Source organism: Scyliorhinus canicula, chromosome 4 (genome assembly GCF_902713615.1).
Source record: "Scyliorhinus canicula chromosome 4, sScyCan1.1, whole genome shotgun sequence".
In the NCBI taxonomy this organism is placed as follows: Eukaryota; Metazoa; Chordata; class Chondrichthyes; order Carcharhiniformes; family Scyliorhinidae; genus Scyliorhinus; species Scyliorhinus canicula.
Window position 1 is genome coordinate 4,863,562 of NC_052149.1, and position 15,873 is coordinate 4,879,434.

Sequence of the window (15,873 nt, forward strand, 5' to 3'; positions counted from 1 at the left end):
TCGCTGTGTCCCTGTGTATGTATCGCGGCCAATCCCTCTTACTCAGCATTGCAGAAACATATTATATATGAAGTTTAAATTCTGCTTGACCTTTGGATCTCCAAAGCCCAACCCCGGTTTAAACTCTCTATAAACCTTTCAAACACAACAAAGAGAATTCCAATAACAATATTCCCATCCTGTGCCTTAACTCCCACACTTGCGACGCCGCGATCCTTCTAGGAAGCAAGTAGTCCAACATTTGTACCAATAACGTGTTACCTTCAATAAAAACACAGTCCAGCGAGAAATTAGAGCATAAAGGGATAGAATATGTGTTCTTTAAATTATCGAATTTCACCAGAACTGGATCACACAGATCACACAGAAAACATATTTATCCCTAAAGGTTTTTAGTGACTGGATTCTTCAGGGATATTCGCAAATCATTGAATCCTCCAGTGCAAATAAAAATATAAGGGGCCAAATTCTCCGTTCCCCCAGCCCCATGTTTCACAGTGGCCAGCCATTGGCTAGCGGAGTAAATCTATCTTCCTATCGCTTCCCAATGGAATTTCCCATTGAAGGCGGCCCACGCTTGGGGGTGGGGGGGGATGCACTGCCAATGGGAAGAGGGAATCCCAATGGCCAGAGAATTGTAGCGACAAACTTAGAACAGGAGTAGGCCATTCAGCCCCTCGAAACTACTCCAGCATTCAATGAGATCGCCTTCCTCACATTATCCCCAGATCCCTCAGCGCCCAGGACAGTTTAGAAAGTACCTGGGTTTGAATCAATAGCTCCCTGCTCCACTGTCAATTGCTCCACCAATGGAGTAAACCTATTCAGCTGCCCATTCCAAAGTTCACAGTGGTCAAGACTGAAATTGTGAAATTGAAGTCGCTTTTCCTCACTAGTTGTACAAAGTGGAGTCAGAAAGAGGATTAAAACTGAAAGAGCTTTAAGGACCAATTGAATCCTCCAAGTTCTGAGCATCACTGGATAAAACAACAGAAGGATGTGCAGGCACACAAAGCTGTACACAAGAATGTACTTTCGGAAATCCCCTTGTCCTCTCACCGAATCCAACTCTCTCCAAAATCCATCTAATTGTTCCTCTGCTGAGATTCCCTATTTCAGTGACTGCCCCTCCCAGGGAATTCAGGAGAAACTTATTTACCCAGGGAGTGGGTAGAATGTGGAACTCGCTCCCACAGGGAGTGGGTAGAATGTGGAACTCGCTCCCACAGGGAGTGTAGAGAATGTGGGACTCGCTCCCACAGGGAGTGGGTAGAATGTGGAACTCGCTCCCACAGGGAGTGGGGAGAATGTGGAGCTCGCTCCCACAGGGAGTGTAGAGAATGTGGGACTCGCTCCCACAGGGAGTGGGTAGAATGTGGAACTCGCTCCCACAGGGAGTGGGGAGAATGTGGAACTCGCTCCCACAGGGAGTGGGGAGAATGTGGGACTCACTCCCACAGGGAGTGGGGAGAATGTGGAACTCGCTCCCACAGGGAGTGGGGAGAATGTGGGACTCGCTCCCACAGGGAGTGGGGAGAATGTGGAACTCGCTCCCACAGGGAGTGGGGAGAATGTGCAACTCGCTCCCACAGGGAGTGGGGAGAATGTGGGACTCGCTCCCACAGGGAGTAGGGAGAATGTGGGACTCGCTCCCACAGGGAGTAGGGAGAATGTGGGACTCGCTCCCACAGGGAGTGGGGAGAATGTGGGACTCGCTCCCACAGGGAGTGGTTGAGGTGAAAAGAATGGACACATTTAAGGAAGAAGCTGGATAAATACATGAGGGCGACAGGAATAGAAGGAGATGGTGATAGGGTTAGAGGAAGACGGGTTAGAAAAGGGTCATGTGGAGCATAAAGACCAGCACGGACCAGATGGGCTGAATGGCCTGTTTCTGTGCTGTACATTCTTAACATTATTCTTTAAAACATTTTCCCATTAATGGGCATTTTAATATGGTCAATCCATCTAACCTGCACGTCTTTGTGTTGTGAGGGTGAGACCCACACGGATACTGGGAGAATGTGCAAATTCCACATGGACAGTGACCCGGGGCCGGGATCGATCCCGAGTCTTCGGCACCGTGAGGCAGCAGTGCTAAGCACTGCGCCACCATGTGCATTGTAACATTATTCTTCTGAGTGTGAATCTTCCAGCAGATTCCTCTTCTGAATTGTAACTCCCCCCATTTTTAACTCACATTCCCTCATTTCCAATCTCTCCATTATAGCGACTGATTCATTGTTCTGTTTTCCTTTCACAATCTTAATTAAAGACTGAAATCGCTGCGAAAGCAAAGAGATAATAAGAGGTAATAGGAGATAATAAAACTTTAATTTATTTTTCCCGTGTAACCATTTGTTTTTTTCTTCTCAGATGAGTTGGTAGTGTTGGAATTATTATCACTGCAAAATAAAACAAAACCTATATTCTAACGCACCTTTCCTTGTGTGATACATCATTTCTGCAGAATAATAATTGAAATAGTCGCAGTGTCAAAGATACTCACACAGGGTCACAGGAAATAAGAGCAGGAGGGTGCCATTCAGCCCCTCGAGCGTGCTCTGATTTTCAACTAGATTTTCAACGAGATCATTCTAACTGGATCATCTACCTCGACAGTGTTTTCCGCACTATCCCCATATCGCTCTATGTTATTAGTATCCAGAAATCTATCCCAATCACGGACTTGAACTCATTCATTGAACATCCCCAAGCCTCTGGGATAAAGAATTCCAAAGGTTCACCACCCGCCTCTGTACTCCCTCAGTGATAATATTATCTCTCCTTAAACAAGGGGACCAAAACTGTACCCAACATTCTAAATGTGGCCTCACTATTACCTTGTACATATGCAGAAACACCTCTTTACTATTATACTCCAGCCCCCTTTGAAATAAAAGCCAGCGTTCCATTTGCTTCCCTATTACCTTCACACCAGTATGAGAGCTTTCTGGATTTTGTGAACAAGGACCCACTCGTCCCTTTGTGCTACAGTTTTCTGCATTCCCTCTCCATTAAAATAATAATCTGTCCTCTTATTCTTTCTTCCAAAATGAACAATCTCACATTGAATTCCAATTGTCAATTTTCTTCCCACTCACTTAACCTGTCAATGTCTCTCGGTAAACTGCTCATATCCTCCTTACAGCCTGTTCCCCCCACCTTTGTATCATCCGCATGTCTGCACTCTGTTTCTTCCTCCAAATCATTAATAGATATTGTGAAGAGCTGTGGCCCCAGCACTGATCCCTGTGACACACTCTGCCTGTTACTGTTCTCCAACCTGAGAATGACCCCCTTATCGCTTATCACTACTTCCTGTTTGTTAGCCAATCCTCTAGCCATGCTAGAAGAGTACCTCTAACACCATGAACACCTATCTTGAGTAGTAGCCTTTGTGTGGCGCCTTATCAAATGCCCTTTGAAAATCTAGATATACAACATCGACTGGTTCTCCTCGATCTAATCTGGCCGATACCTCCTCAAAGAACGCGTGTAAATTTGTCAAACTATATTTCCCCTTTATGACACTGTTTGATCAGATGATGACTTTCGCAAATGCACCACTATTCTCTGCTTAATTATCAATTCTAATAGGATTGCACGGTGGCATAGTGGTTAGCAATCGGGTTCGATCCCGGCCCCGGGTCACTGTCCAAGTGGAGTTTGCACATTCTCCCCGTGTCTGCGTGGGTCTCACCCCCACAACCCAAAAAGATGTGGAGGATAGGTGGATTGGCCATGCTAAATTGCTTCTTAATTGGGGAAAAAAATAATAATTGGGCACTCTACATTTTAAAAAAAATAATCGGTTCTAATATTTTTCCAATAACTGGAGTTAGACAAACTGGCCTGTAGTTTATTGCATTTTGCCCCCTTCTCTTTTGAACAAGGGTACCACACTGGCAGCTTTTCAATCCTTTGGCACAGTTCCAGAATCCAAGGATGTTTTGGAAACGGACTACCAAAGCATCCATGATCTCTGTAGCTACTTCCTTTAATATCCTGGGGTGCAAACCATCACCTCCTGGGGACTTGTCTGCTTTTAACCCCATTGGTTTGCCTAAAACTAATCCTCTGGTGATGGTGACTGTGTTTAAATCCGCCACCCCTGTATTTTGTACTGTTTCTTGGGATGCTTGCAGTGTCCAGGTGGGGTGCGACCAGGCCGTTAAATTGCGCCCGAGGAGCCGGGAATGGGATATCGATAAGTTGAGTGCGCAAACGTTTTGGCAGCTGGAGTAGAAAGTGGGAAAATGTGAAGTTTTGCATTTTGGCAAGAAGCACAGTTAAACAGCATATTATTTAAATTGAGAGAGATTGCAGAACTTGGTGGTACAGAGGGACCTGGGTGTCTTGGTACATGAATCATATAAGGTAACTGTGCAGCTATAGTAAGTGATTAGGAAGCCAAATTAAATGTTGTTGTTTATTGCAAAGGGAATGAATACAAAAGGAGGGATGTTTTGCTACAGTTGTACAGGGCATTGGCGAAACTGGGATATTGTACAGTTTTGGTCTCCCTGTTTAAGAAAGGATATAATTGCATTCAAAGCATTTCAGAGAAGGTTCACTCACCTGACACCTGGGATGGGAGAGGTTATCCTATGAGGAAAGGTTGGACATGCTGAATCTGTATCCATTAGAGTTTGATACAAAAAGGATATTGTTCAATGTTGTGTTAAACCCCTATCTTTCAAAGTTCTCTGATTGCCCCCAGCGTCTGAGAAATATTGAAGTGTGTCTCCACTCCCCCCCCCCCCCCAGACCAATACACAACGGTTCACCATTTCTTTTGTTTAGATTTAGGATCCTGCTTTTGATTGATCAGAATCACTTTCGCACTTCCAGTAAAATCCATCATATTATGATCACTCTTCCCTAAAGGCTCCTTTTTACAGCACGATTATTAATTATTGAATCCTTTCGTATTGCACAGCACCAGATCTGAAATAGTCCATTCTCCAGTTGGTTCCTCAACCAACTGTTCTCGGAAACCATCGAAGTAAAATCATTTCAGCTTCTCGCATCAAAATGCTCACTAAACTATCCATCTTCTCTAAACTACTCATAAAGATAATAAGTTAAGCACAGAAGCTTTAATACAGTTGTCAGGGTTTTAATAATCCATTACATTCTGGAACAAATTTGTGTCACTTTTCTCAATTCTTCTTCCCCTGATAATTTGATGGCAAAACTAGGAACAGTATAATCTCACAATGCCACGTGGAAAAGGCCCAGGGAAGCACGTTTCAGCTGTAAAGAAACTATGCGGTTCATATATTTGTGCAGAACATGGTTTTTCCATTATTTTTTTTTGCCCAAGGGTAAAAAGCAAAAACTCATCAATCGTTGTCAACTGTTTGAAGCAGCTGTTTTCTAATAGATTGTGTGCAGTTATACAATGTTGTTTTTGTTGAAGTGGAAATTCTCAATGCTCATTGTGTATCTCTATGTGTGGCAACGCGATATCTAGGGTGATCACGGTGTGCTGGGAGCACCTGGCGAACGAGGATATTCTGGAGACAGGGTAAGTTTTTCGAACTTCAAACCAAAGCTCTTCTTTTCTTTCCTCCCACTTCCGAATTCTTCTGTTTGATGTAAAGACAGCACAGAGTTCTCGCTGATCAGATTAACGTGTCTGTGGGGACATCATGCTGGTTTGTTGTGGTGCATTCTGGTTTGTTTGAGACGAGTACCCTCTGAAACCTGAGATCATCTCTCCAGGTGCTTTATTTGAGAGGTTAGAATCTTTCGCGGCATCTGTAAGTTCTTCTCGAAAACAGGGTGGTGTTTCTTGAAAGAAATGCTGGGAAAAACATCAGCTATTTTTCCAAGGATTTTGAACTTTTGCAGGGGGGGGGGGGTGAGGGGTGGGGGTGTGGGGCGGGGGGGGGGAGGGGGTCCATCTCCAGCTCAGCTCAGAGAATAATTTTAACTCGCTGTACTGGCGTTTCCTATCGCCTCCTACACAGCATCCGCTCACAAGCGGGTGCAAATGCGAGCAAGTGTGCGATCGAGCCCACACAACAATATTTATAAAACAGCTTTAAAATAATGAAACATCCCAAAGCACTTCACTGTCACACGCACACTCATGAGGAGACTTTAGGGCAGAGGGACAAAAGTTTGGCCAGTAGACATAAATGGCAAGGACGTCTGACAAGGAGGAGGGAGAGTTGGAGAGGTGAAGGATGTTTATTGGACCCAAGCAGGGAGGCAGTGGCGTAGTGGTATTGTCACTGGACCAATAGACCAGAGACCCAGAGTCATGCTCTGGGGACCCAGATTCAAATCCCGCCAGGGCAGATGGTGAAATTTGAATTCAGTAAAAATCTGGAATTAAAGGTCTAATGCTGACCACGAAACCATTGTCGATTGTCGTAAAAACCCATCTGGTTCACTAATGTCCTTTAGGGAAGGAAATCTGCCGTCCTTACCCGGTCTGGACTCCACGTGACTCCAGACCCACAGCAACGTGATTGCCCCTTAACTGGCCCTCAAGGGCAATTAGGGACGGGTAATAAACGCTGGGCCACACATTAGCCACACCCACATCCCATGAACAAACAAAAAAAGCCAGTTGGTAAATCCAAAACTAAGACCCAGATCTTTTCTTTGTTGAGCGGGTTTATTGACGTATTCCGTCTCGGAGTTCTCCTCCCATTCCATCCAGTGTCCCAGCCATCCCCTATTTGTATGCTCAAAGACAATTAATACCCATCACCTGGTTCTCTTAAACGTAACAACGTCATTGGCACGAACACCGCTAACAATGTAATTGACAGGACATTAACAGAGGAAGGGATCTCTGGAGCTCAGGGCCCAGGAATGTACGTCCGCCAATGGTAGAATGATGGAATTTGGCAATGCCCAAGGGGTCAGAACTGAATGAGCCCAAATATCAGCAGGGGTGTGAGGCTAGTGGAGCTTACAGGGATAAGGAGGGAGCGGGGCTATGGGGAGATTTGAAAACCAGGATGAGTATTGCGAACAAAATCAGACACATGAACATATGTGTGAACACGCACATCCATGTCTAGGAATTTGACACTTAAACCGCTTGCAGCCAGGAGCACTGTGAACAATACAGCCCAGGAACAGGCCCTTCGGCCCTCCAATCCTGTACCGGTCATGATACCAACCTTGGCCAAAGCCCTCAGCACTTCCTAGTACCATATCCTCTGCACCAATCCTATCCCTGTGTTTGTCGAGATGCCTTTTGAACGCCGTTAATGTATCTGCTTCCACAATCTCCCCTGGCAACGCGTTCCAGGCACTCACCACCCAGTGGAGGCCAGAATGTTGGAATCACACTTCAGTTTTGAAGTAATTAACCTGGGATCTTAGTAATAACAAAGCTGTTAGTGTGAGGACCCCAGGTGTACAGCTGGTCCTGAAATACAAAATTATCGCTTTATAAATAACAGAACAAAGGTGCATTTTAAAATTTGGTGTCATCAAAGGGAACAGTACAGTTTTTATGTAGGATTTCACGAGCAACACATGCTTAGAAATTTCGAGTAGCTTTTATGACACAGTCAAACCATCTTTTCTCAGAGTAAACATTTCTCTGTGTATTATTTTTAGTTTTCTGCTTAATGTGCATGCTTTAATTTGCTGTATGTGCTATTTTAACGATGTTATTCATCCAGGGCGGGTTGTGTAATGTATTGTGACCATAGTATGTGATTTTAAAATTCATTAAAGCTACAGAGGCTTCCTCAGGATGAGGGGCAGACTTATTTTTAAAGATATTACTGAGCCATTGCTCAGTTGGTGACAGTGTCTTGCCTCTCAGCCCGAAGGTGAGTTCAAGTCTCACTCCAGGGGCATTACAAAGCTGGGCTGACACACCCAGTGTAGTACTGAGGGAGTGCTGCACTGTCAACGGTTTTCAATGGGCCGTTAAATATGTGCCCCATCTGCTCTCTCGGGTGGACGTGAGAAAACCCACGACTCCATTTTGAGGAAAAACCGCGGTGATCTTCCTTGTATTCTGGCCAAACCGTATCAAAATCATCATATTCACGTTCAATATGGTCAGAACCGATCATCTGGTCATTAACACATTGCAGTTTGTGCGATCTCTCTGTGTACAATTTGGCTGCTGCGTTTCCGACATTACAACAGCGACCACACTTCCAAAGTACTTCATTAGCTGTCGACATGCTGAGGTGGAGAAAGGTGCGGGAGAAATTCAAGCTGCCTATTTTTTATTTTGCTTGACACATCCTGCTCCAGTCCCGACAATGCAAAGTATGTGAAGTCGTCCAGTTTGACGACTTTGAACAGTGATTGCTCACGCCTGACATTCAGTGATTCAGATCGGCAACTAATTACAAACTGGTTGGGAAGAATAAATCAAATCAGTCTCGCCATCTGACTCGGTCTGACACAGAGCCATTACTTAATTCCATGGTGATCGCTGTTGATTCCCCGTCTGACAACCTTTCAGTTTAATCCCTCCAAGACCTTGCCCCCCCCCCCCGGTCTCTGTGATCTCCTCCAGCCTCACAACCCTCCCTGTGCTCATTCAGATCTGGCCTCTTGCACGTTCCCGATTCCCGTCGCTCCAACGTTGGTGGTTCAGGGCTCTGGGCCCTGAGCTCTGGAATTTCCTCTTCAAACCCCTCTCCCTCCCTCTCTGTAGGACAGTCCTTGAACCCTATCCCTTTGACACGGATGCTGATCAGCTGTCCTGATAAATCTCCTCATCTGACTCAGCGTCAAATTTAATTTGATTACCTCCCTGTGAAGTGTTACAGGCCGTTTTACTCGGCTAAAGTCATTCGATAAATACAAGTTGTTGTTGTCGAAGAAGGGAAGATTTTCTCTGTGAGCCAGCTGTAGTACAAATTAAACTGGTGATAAAAAACCTGCTTACAATCTTTCTGCATGGGTCACTCAGTGGAAATGCTCTCACCCTCCCTGGGTATTTGGTTCAATCTGAGTTTACCTTGAGTTCACTTCCTGACTAAAACCCTGTTGCATTTTATTCGGCACCTGATATAATTCCAAAGGCCCGATTCATCTTTATTGTACAAGGAAAGTTTGCTGGGACGCAATGTATTTCTTGTTGTGCCACACATCAAAGTTTCATGCCTCAATCGACAAGGTTGATTTTTCCTACAGGAGGTGCTGACGCCGTTATAACTATGGACTGAGCTTTAGGACTGAGCTTCGGAGGAACTTCTTCACCCAAAGGGTTGTGAATCTATGGAATTCCTTGCCCAGTGAAGCAGTTGAGGCTCCTTCATTAAATGTTTTTAAGATAAAGATAGATAGTTTTCTGAAGTATAAAGGGATTAAGGTGTTCGGGCCGGAAAGTGGAGCTGAGTCCACAAAAGATCAGCCATGATCTCATTGAATGGCGGAGCAGGCTCGAGGGGCCAGATGGCCTACTCCTGCTCCTAGTTCTTATGTTCTAATGTGTTACCCACTCCGGTAGGCTGTATTCCTTGAAGCATCGCACAGTCTTTTCCCTCCAAGCACCCCATCCCCTAAAGCTCTGCCATTGGTCACTGAACACGCCCGGTGACCCACCTTCCACCCACCAATTGGACAGACTCCTCATTATTTGATTGGATCTCAATCAAATTAGCCTTTTCCACCTCTGATATTTTCTAAAATTTCTAATGCCTCTGCAGAAAATGAAGCAAAAAAACATGATTTTTTTTTAATTCCCCCCAGTGATTTTTCTCCCTAGTTTGCTCACAGCAGTGTTCTGGAGGTGAATCTTCAATTCCCGGAGACTTCCCGCCAGTCCGGGCCTAATTGTAGCGAAGAGCTGCAGGAGCCCAGAATGTCGGAGTGTCATGGGCAATAACGACTTCAGGTTTTGCTGGATTCTCTCCATCTCAAGACAGACACAATAGACTTGAGAAAACAGAAGGCTTGAATATGTATCGCACCTTTCATGACTTCAAGAGGTCTGAAAATACTTTGCAGCTATAACTAGCCTTAAAGAAAACGAAAAAAAGAAAATCGCTTATTGTCACAAGCAGGCTTCAACTGAAGTTACTGTGAAAAGCCCCTAGTCGCCACATTCCGGCGCCTGTTCAGGGAGGCCGGTACGGGAATTGAACCGCGCTGCTGGCCTGCCTTGGTCTGCTTTCAAAGCCAGCAATTTAGCCCAGTGTGCTAAACCAGCTCAGATGCAGAGTCTGCTGTAAAAGGGAGATGGGGGTCTCCACCTTTTCCAGCACACCTTGGGGGCCAAGAGAGGCAAGTGTGCGTCCTGCTGGCCCCTGGAGAGAGTTGCTACCCTCCCCCACTCCCGAGCACTCTCTGTATCACATGCCTCCGAGCACAGACCTCTCTCCAACCCCCTTACGACACCTCCTTCCCTCCACGATCACGCCCTTCTCACTTCACCATGCTCCCATTGGTGGCCCCGTTCTCTTCCCCCAATTGCAGAGGAACGTCCTCGAGTGACTCCGACTTTGCCTTTCTGCCGCTGAACGTTCACCCAGCCTGGTTCACAGTGAGTCTGGCTCCGATCAGGATTTCCGCAGCATATCCAGGGTAGTTTGCCTCTCTTTGTCCCCTGTTGCAAACTGGGAGTGAATAACTGTGAACATTGACACGCCTGCATTGGTACCTGAATTGTTGTTTCTTCTTTAAGGGAGGAACTGGTTTGCCAGGACCACCGGGAGTGAGAGGGAAACAAGGACCACAGGTATCCCGCCGTTCCTATTTAATTAGCAAGTGTTTTACTCAAATGCAACATCTTAGTTCATATGCAGGAAAAACAACAAAACTGCTTGCGGTAAATTGAGAAAGGGTTAATAGCAGTGGCCATTTGGCTGTAGAATTGATCAAAGGTAACAGGAGAGGGCGGGCGTATCGGTGTTTTAATAGGATGCCTTTTACTATCTTTACAAAAGGTTTCAAAGTTCACAGCTGAAGGCAAAACCCGTTATTAGTTTTCTCGGTATAGATCACCGCTGGAGATGATCATCACATTTACTGCGGTTTACACCTGAACAATAACAGTTTTAATAGATACCGAGAAAGTTTATATATTCAAATAGTCACTGTTTGAATGTGACAGAACATTGATTTTAATGAATGATTTCATGGAATCGTACTCACTCAGCACTGAAGGTGTCCATTCAGCCCGTTGCCTTGTGCTATCTCTTTGGCACGAGCTATTCCCCAAGTCCCACAATCCTCTGCTCTTTCCCTGTAGCCTTGTACAGATTCCCTCTTTCAGCCAATAATCGATTCCCTTTTGAAAGTTATTATTGAATCTGCTTCCACCGCCCTTTCAGGCAGCACCTTCCACATCACAACCGCTCGCTGTGGAAAAATGTTTTGCCTCATGTTACCCTGGCTCGATTCTGGCCTTGGGTGACTGTGTGGAGTCTGCACGTTCTCCCCGTGTCTGCGTGGGTTTCCTCCGGGTGCTCCGGTTTCCTCCCACTGTCCAAAGATGTGCAGGTTAAGTGGATTGGCTGTGCTAAATTGCCCCTTAGTGTCCAAAAATGTGCAGGTTAAGTGGATTGGCTGTGCTAAATTACCCCTCAGTGTCCAAAGATGTGCAGGTTAGGTGGGGTTGCGGGGTAAGGATGGGAGAGATGGGCCTGGGTTGAGTGCTCTTTCGGAGGGTTGGTGCAGACTCAATGGGCTGAATGGCCTCCTTCTGCACTGTAGGCATTATATGGAAATGCGAACAATGACCTTTAAAAGATTCCTGGGCAGCGCAGTGGCCTTGCGAACCCCCAGCAAGTGATCATCAACTTGTATTCAATGCACAACCTGTCACATTCTGTGGCAAGGTTAATGGACAAAGAAAACACAATTAGATTTACAGCAAGGATAATCATTTTGCACCGCAGGGATAGCAGAATCTCCACAGAATCAGGAATAAATGACTTATTTTTCCACACAGTTAAGTGCATTAAACATTTGATTTCAAGCTCTTTATTAAAGAGGAATTGTTTCTCCGAGAATATTTCTGTTTCTGATGAATAGAAACAATTGGCTGATGCTTTATTTCCTTCTCATCCTAGGGTAAAGTTGGTGATTCTGGGCCACAGGGATTACAAGGCCCTCCAGGACCCGAGGTAAGGATTTCACAGAAGTGAACTGTTGTGATTCCTTATTTCAATTTCCCCTGGGCCGAGTATAGAAATATGAAACGAACAATTTCAACTCTCATTTGTCATTTCTCTTCAGCATTTATTAGGCGACATTGATGTAGTAAAACTTCCTAAAGGAAAATAAAACATTGGGAATGGGAATAGGCCGAAGGCTCCTTGGGCCTGCTCTGTCATTCGGCCTGACTCTGGCTGGTCATCAATCTCAACTCCCTTCTTCCACTCGATCCCCATATCCATTTATTCTCTGATTCTATGGCCAGTGGTTTTGCTCCCATCATGAATAGCGTAATTGAAGAAATTTCAATCCCCCCCCCCCCCCCGTTTTGCCCGCCCAAACCCTCCCATGTTTTATCCATGCCAATTCTTGACCCCACTCAGCCCCTACGGTCCCTAATGGACCCCATGTCAACTTAATAACAAACCGTGCTCCCCCACCCACCCCATGGGCCGTTAAGACCATTTACTCCTTCACAGTAAGAGATCATTCAGCCAGTCAAGTCTCGGCTGGCCCACCGATCGGTAGGGCCCCCCCCCCCCCCCACCCCGGGGTCGGATCCCTCCTCTCCCCCCACCAGGCCACCCCCTACAAGATGAACGCCGAGGTCCCGCCAGGTAAGACCACACGTGAACGCAGCCGGCGGGACTCGCCTTGTCTCGTCAGCCACTCGCCCAAAGAGCGTGGAGAATCGCCGGGTGGGGCCGCGTAGAGTGGCTCCCAACCAGCGGAGCGCCGACCGGGTCACAGGAGAATCGCCGGACTGGCGTCGGAGCAGCGTCGCGTGAATCGCGCCCCTCCCTGGCGATTCTCCGACCCGGCCTGGGGAATTAATCTTCCTTACATTACAGTACTTACCTATTCTGACAAGCCCATTAGCAAGTAATAAATGCTGGCTTTCCCAGAGATGCTGTGAAATAATGAATATGTAAAAAAATGCTGCCAAACCCATTGAACATAATTCAGAGTGCGTTGTTTGAACATTTCAGAGTGCATTGTTTGAATATTCCTGATAACTTGATTGTAGAGTCAGATCCAGGATGTATTCTCACTCTGTCACAAGAACAGAATTCAACCCAACTGAACAGGTTGAGGGACTGAATGGTCTACTCCTGTTCAGATTCACAGGATTGTTACAGTGCGGAAGGGGGCCATTTGGCCCATTGTGTCTGCACTAGCTCTCCCAATGAGCATTATTGTTGTCTTTTGGAGGTGTGCTGCTCGGGAGCACAGAGGTTTGAAACAACGGAGCTTTATTTACAGTGTTTGATCTCTCACATGGCTGTTCCTCTCTCTCGGTTTCGCATGGTAGGACATATGATGTCACTTCTGGTGAATATGTCAATATAACAGAGCTTCGCTAGAGCTAATAAGAATTAATGCATCTGCATAACATCGCTTCCCCCTCTTAAGTTGATTGCCCCAAACAAGATCAACATGGGCAATAGTCAATAAGTCAGATGATCTGGAGATCGTCGCTCTCACAATGTTTGGTGCAAACCTCTGGCATCTTCTTCATTCTGGCGGTAACCTCTGGCGACTTGGTGTGAGCATCGACCGTCACCAAGAAGATATGTCCCTCAAAAAGCCCTGCAGAATCCACATGCACGTGTTGTCAAGCCTGTTCAGGCCATCCTCCTGGATGCAGCGGTGCTAAGGGTGGCAGGTTTCTTACCTTCGCACAGGAAGAACATGTTCTAGCTTCTCTTCAATTTCCGTATCCAGTCCAGGCCACCAGAAGTAACAACTCGCCGATTCCTTCATGTGTACGACTCAGGATTGGCCCTCACGTGGCTTCTCTAACGCTCATTTCCTCAGTGGTGGTGGAATCATCACGGAGAACCTCAGAACACATCCTGACCGTACTGACAGCTCTAATCTCCTGGAGTGGCAGGGTTTCATGTGAGATGTTACTTCAGACCCTGTAATACCCTAATCCTTACTCTGAGAGTATCGGATCAGCCAGTGTGTGTTTCCTGACTTAACAAACTACCTGGCAGTGGTAATCATGAAAGTCCATCTGCATTACCATGTAGACTTGCCCGTCAGTACTGAATGGGTATCAGTCTGTGCGGACAAAAGCAATGCCCAGTGTTGCATTCTACTTGTAGCAAGTGACAGAATTCCTGTGTATGGCCCAATCATGGCTGTTGATGGGCAATGGCCCACCAACAATGTGAACTTTCTCCCGTTCAGGAATTGATGGAATTTCTTTACTCCAAAAAATGATCCCGAATGTTTCCCTTTCAATCTCGGAATAGTTACTTTCCGCTTTGCTCAGGGGTCGAGAAGCAAAAGCGATGGGTCTTTCTTCACCTGATGGCACGATGTGAGAGATCGCCGCTCCTACACCATAAGGAGATGTATCACAAGTTAACTGTGCGGCTAATGTAGGATCAAAGTGAGAACTTCAGATTTAAGTAACACATATTTGGCCTGCACGAGAGCGTTATTGCATTGATCCGAGCACTCCCACTTCTGGTTCCGGCACGAGAGGAGACGCAATGGTTTTAGAATTGTTGCCAAGTTTGGGACAAGTCTTCCATAGTACATCAACAATCCCAGCAAGGAACATAACTGGTTAATATCCTGAGGTGCAGGCGCCTCTGTCATAGCCTTAATCTTTGAAGGAGATTTGTGAATCACAAAAAGCTATCAGGCAGGTCCAACAAGTAGTTAAGAAGGAAATCGACATTTTACCCTTTATTGCAAAGTGGTTGGAGTTCAATAACAGAGAGGTTTTGTTGCAGTTGTACAGGGTGTTGGTGAGGCCTCATCTGGAATACTGCGAACAGTTTTACGTAATGTCAAAGATTCTGGGGGTAGAGGTAGCTCCGAGTCTGGAGGTGCCGATATTTGGAGTGTCGGAGGATCCGGAAGTACAGGTGGGAAGAGGGATCGTCATCTTCGCTTTTGCCTCCCTGATAGCCCAGAGATGGATTCTGTTGTGTTGGTGGGACTCAGAGCCGCTGATGGTGGGGGTACGGGTGAGCGATTTGGCGGAGTTCCTGCATTTGGATAAGATCAAGATCACCTTTGGGGGGGGGGGGGGGGGGGGGGGGGGGATCCCGAGGGGGCTGACAGGGTCAATGAGACCCTGAGGGGGCTGACTGGGTCAACGAGACCCTGAGGGGGCTGACAGGGTCAATGAGACCCTGAGGGGGCTGACAGGGTCAATGAGACCCTGAGGGGGCTGACAGGGTCAATGAGACCCTGAGGGGGCTGACAGGGTCAATGAGACCCTGAGGGGGCTGACAGGGTCAATGAGACCCTGAGGGGGCTGACTGGGTCAATGACACCCTGAGGGAGCTGACTGGGTCAATGAGACCCTGAGGGGGCTGACAGGGTCAATGAGACCCTGAGGGGGCTGACTGGGTCAACGAGACTCTGAGGGGGCTGACAGGGTCAATGAGACCCCGAGGGGGCTGACAGGGTCAATGAGACCCTGAGGGGGCTGACAGGGTCAATGAGATCCCGAGGGGGCTGACAGGGTCAATGAGATCCCGAGGGGGCTGACAGGGTCAATGAGATCCCGAGGGGGCTGACAGGGTCAATGAGACCCTGAGGGGGCTGACAGGGTCAATGAGACTCTGAGGGGGCTGACAGGGTCAATGAGGCCCTGAGGGGGCTGACAGGGTCAATGAAGACCCTGAGGGGGCTGACAGGGTCAGTGAGACCCTGAGGGGGCTGACAGGGTCATTGAGACCCTGAGGGGGCTGACTGGGTCATTGAGACCCTGAGGGGGCTGACAGGGTCAATGAGACCCTG

The 15,873-nt window shown here is 46.9% G+C and overlaps 1 protein-coding gene across 2 annotated transcripts in view; it reads left to right on the forward strand.

Annotated features, from left to right (window-relative positions):
- Positions 1–15,873, forward strand: part of LOC119964316 (collagen alpha-1(XXIV) chain-like) — a 341,532-nt gene that overhangs the window by 147,444 nt on the left and 178,215 nt on the right. For both annotated transcript variants that reach the window (XM_038793605.1, XM_038793606.1), the window contains 3 exons: positions 5,480–5,533; positions 10,631–10,684; positions 12,021–12,074. In XM_038793605.1, coding sequence (XP_038649533.1) covers positions 5,480–5,533; positions 10,631–10,684; positions 12,021–12,074 — 162 coding nt within the window. The remainder of the gene's footprint in view (positions 1–5,479; positions 5,534–10,630; positions 10,685–12,020; positions 12,075–15,873) is intronic.